We start from the raw sequence: 1,040 nt of genomic DNA on the forward strand, positions 1-1,040 counted from the left end.
AACACCCAGGGTCTCACCAGGAGTGCCAGGGTTAGGGGGTCACACCAACACCCAGGGTCTCACCAGGAGTGCCAGGGTTAGGGGGTCACACCAACACCCAGGGTCTCACCAGGAGTGCCAGGGTTAGGGGGTCACACCAACACCCAGGGTCTCACCAGGAGTGCCAGGGTTTGGGGGGCACACCAACAACCAGGGTCTCACCAGGAGTGCCAGGGCTGGGTGGATGCACCAAGACCTGGGACCTCACCAAGAGGAGGAGGAGGAGGAGGGACACCCCAAGACCCGTGCTCTCACCAGGAGGGGCATCCAGCAGATGGTGGCGATGATCATGATGCCCACGAGCTGCACCATCATCTCCACCTCGCTGTCCCGGCGCCGCTGCACCGACTCCCGGTCGTGGTAGACGCGGCAGAGCGTGACCACGCTGACCGTGTTGAAGATGAAGGAGAGCAGCACGGAGAAGATGCCCAGCAGGGCGAAGAGCAGGCAGAAGATGACGTCGCCCGTGTCGGGCAGGAGGGTGAGGAAGCACCAGGAGCCCGGGTACTGCAGCGTGTACCGCCCCAGCCCCAGCACCGGCAGCAGCCCCAGCAGGCAGGAGAAGCCCCACACCAGCCCCACGACGGACCAGGCGCGGCGCTTGGAGATGCTGGTGGAGCGGGAGAAGGGGTGGTTGATGCCAAAGAACCTCTCGCCAGCCATGGTGGCGCCCAGCAGCAGCGGGCACTGCCCGAAGAAGACCATGGAGAAGCCGAGGAAGTTGCAGAGGTGGCAGCCGGGGTCCACCCTGGCCCAGGGGAACTTGATGAAGTGGTAGGGGATGATGACCGAGGCCGTCACCAGCAGCCCCATGAAGTCCGTGACCACCAGCCCGCAGAGGAAGACGAGGAAGGAGGAGCGGGCCTGGCTGGACAGCTTGCGGGAGGAGCTAAGCAAGACGCAGAGGGCGAAGAGGTTGGAGCAGAGGCCGATGAGGCCGAAGGCCGTGGAGAACCAGGGGGAGGTGATGCTGGTCGGGGCGTTGCTGCGGCCGTCGCTGG

At 65.3% G+C, this 1,040-nt stretch overlaps 1 protein-coding gene across 1 annotated transcript in view; it reads right to left on the bottom strand.

Moving 5' to 3' along the window:
• Positions 1-294: 294 nt before the first annotated feature.
• The window catches only part of TBXA2R (thromboxane A2 receptor), a gene marked incomplete at its 3' end in the record, with an annotated part of 2,248 nt that continues 1,502 nt past the window's right edge, over positions 295-1,040 (bottom strand). Inside the window, exon 2 of the mRNA XM_008946146.1 lies at positions 295-1,036. Within this exon, the coding sequence (XP_008944394.1) occupies positions 295-1,036 (742 nt within the window). The remainder of the gene's footprint in view (positions 1,037-1,040) is intronic.

Source organism: Merops nubicus, unplaced genomic scaffold (genome assembly GCF_000691845.1).
Source record: "Merops nubicus isolate BGI_N331 unplaced genomic scaffold, ASM69184v1 scaffold30618, whole genome shotgun sequence".
NCBI classification, from domain to species: Eukaryota; Metazoa; Chordata; class Aves; order Coraciiformes; family Meropidae; genus Merops; species Merops nubicus.